Below are 2634 nucleotides of genomic sequence, written 5' to 3' on the forward strand. Positions count from 1 at the left end.
GCATGAGCTTGTCTAAATTGGGTTCTATGTAGATTATGTTCTATGAAGGCTTGTTAGACAGAGTCTAAGAAGGAAATATGATAGTGCATACCTTTGAAAGATTTGATGATTGAATGATATTTTGCTTGATTGATTCATCTTCATATAGGAGGTGTTTATTTTCCGAAATTTTTTATTTTAGAGTACTGATAAACCACAGAATATAATGGAATTTATACATATCTTTTCTCCTTTTTCCAATAAATTTTAAGTTGGTTGATTTCCAATTGGTTGAGTTTCACTGCATTTCATGACATTTTTGTATAAATCCATGTATGAATGTATGATGGTTTCTCTGTTTGTTTGAGTTTTTTTGTTAAATTATTAAGTGAAATTTGTTTTTTTGTCAGCAGCGGCCATAAAAAGGGAAAAATTACCCCTCAAAACCCTAATTCGGCGACTCAGCTGCAATAGCCCAAGTAACAGTGATTGAACTGCTTCCTTGCTTTGGTTGCTTGTGTCTTATGGCGGATTCAGGTGGAAATGCAGAACCTGGAGAAGGTATGTTTAGTACTGTTTGGATTTTTTCCATCTGTTCCATTGTATACACTATTAAGTTTTTGACATTGTTTTTTTTGCATTTCTAGTTTGCAACTTCTTCCGGAAGCCAATAAAGAAGCAAAACATTAGAAAGAGAAGGGTTGATGAAGATGAGGAGGATGACGGCTCAAAATCTGGAGGCACATCATTACCAAGTCAAAGAAAAGCCTCAAAGCTTGATGGCAAGCTGTATTTTTCTAGTGGACCTGCTAAGAGCTCTACTCCTGGTAGTGGTGCAATCTTTGAGTTCAAGTCTTCCAAAGAAATCCAAGTTGAACATGATAGTAGAGCAACTGCGACTTTGGAGACTGAGACAGACTTCTCTAGAGATGCTCGAGCAGTTCGTGAGAGAGTTCTTAAGCAGGCAGAGGAAGCTTTGAAGGGGAAGAGCAAAGGCACTGAGAACGACAAGTTGTATAAAGGGATCCATGGATATACTGATTACAAGGCTGGGTTCCGAAGAGAGCTAACAGTGGCCAGTGAGAAAGCGGGAGGTTCCCATGGGCCTCTCAGGGCTTCTGCTCACATCAGAGCTACCACAAGATTTGATTACCAGCCAGACATCTGTAAGGATTACAAAGAGACTGGCTACTGTGGTTATGGAGATTCCTGCAAGTTTATGCATGATCGTGGAGACTACAAGTCTGGGTGGCAGATGGAAAGGGAGTGGGACGAAGCAGAGAAAATAAGGAAGAGAAATTTAGCTTTGGGTGAGGATGATGTGGACCAGACTGACGAAGATGACGAGGATGATGAGGATGGCTCGTTGCCGTTTGCATGTTTCATCTGCCGCCAACCATTTGTTGATCCTGTTGTGACTAAATGCAACCACTACTTCTGCGAGCACTGTGCACTAAAGGTGAGTCCTCTTTCTTAATGTATCATCATCTTAACTCCTGTGGTTGCAATAACTCTTGTGGAATTCAGTTGTCGTTTTAGACTTGCGAATCAAGTATAATCGAGTCTTTTTGTTTCCATTTTGGGTTTCTTTCCAGCATTTTCTAACGTCAATCTGCGTTTTTCATTCACAGCATCATTCAAAGAACAAGAAGTGCTTTGTGTGCGAGAAGCCTACCCTTGGCATATTCAACACAGCTCATGAGATACGCAAAAGGATGGCCGCAGAGGGCAAATAACAGCCACTAAATTCACTTATTGAACTCTTTGCTTTCAAGGCCTGTGAGCAGTAACATTTCCACACTCCATGGTCAAGTTTTGAAGAGAAAGTTCACTTGTGACTCTTTCAAGGCATGTGAGCAGTAACATTTCCACACTCCATGGCAGAGCTAGATGAAATTCGTTTTACTTTGTTAATGTAAATCTGTTTTAATCTTTCTTTCTTTGGTGGTATATCAACGTTGCCCGTAGCAGGGCCTCAAGTTTTGCGTCATCTATGTAGCTGTTCTATTCATCTTATGCAGATTATTGATTTATTAAATTTGAACTTCCGTTCAATATGTAGGTAGCAATCATCAATACAAAATAAATAAACAATAATAATTAATAAAATCCATTTGCTATTTCGAAGTTGTTAAAATAACCTTTGATCATCCAAGATGAAAGAGTACATGAGGTTTGAGAGAAAACAAAATGAAGTTAACAAAATTACGGAAGGTTTGGTTTGGTTTGGTGGTGTAAAACAAAAAGTTGTTGAACTGTCAAATTGAAATAAATCAATGGGTGTCGACATTTTTCGAGGAAGGTTTTTGAAATTTCAGTGTTGACAGTGATGCATAAGCTACATCTGCCACAAAATGTCTCCACAATGTCCTCATCTTTGTTGAAGGATTGTTTCTCTGACATGGACTTGTGCAATTACTATATTAGCCTCAAAATTTTCTACAAAATATGCAAAGCAAAAACAGATTGAAGTTTGTAGGTATTATTTGCCTCATGCAAAAAAAGAAGCTCATCAGAAAACGCTGGTCATTGAGACGTTTTAAGTAAATATCAAGTAATATATCTAAACCAGATATGGGTTAGGCTACTCGGCTAGAGTAATGAGTTCGCCTCCTTGCACCCAAATTTGAGCATGATGAACATATATATCAGGTG

The 2634-nt window shown here is 38.4% G+C and overlaps 1 protein-coding gene across 2 annotated transcripts in view; it reads left to right on the forward strand.

Annotated features, from left to right (window-relative positions):
- LOC117613283 (zinc finger CCCH domain-containing protein 1-like) overlaps positions 1-2034 on the forward strand; it is a 6363-nt gene extending 4329 nt beyond the window's left edge. The window contains exons 3-5 of one of the 2 annotated variants that reach the window (XM_034341897.1): positions 393-540; positions 627-1438; positions 1611-2034. In XM_034341897.1, coding sequence (XP_034197788.1) covers positions 504-540; positions 627-1438; positions 1611-1715 — 954 coding nt within the window. In that variant the 5' untranslated portion in view covers positions 393-503 and the 3' untranslated portion in view covers positions 1716-2034. Of the gene's footprint in view, positions 1-6; positions 541-626; positions 1439-1610 lie in introns of those variants that run through there. The other variant, XM_034341898.1, reaches the window with a different exon arrangement.
- Positions 2035-2634: the final 600 nt, after the last annotated feature.

Source organism: Prunus dulcis, unplaced genomic scaffold, assembly GCF_902201215.1.
Source record: "Prunus dulcis unplaced genomic scaffold, ALMONDv2, whole genome shotgun sequence".
Lineage (NCBI taxonomy): Eukaryota > Viridiplantae > Streptophyta > Magnoliopsida > Rosales > Rosaceae > Prunus > Prunus dulcis.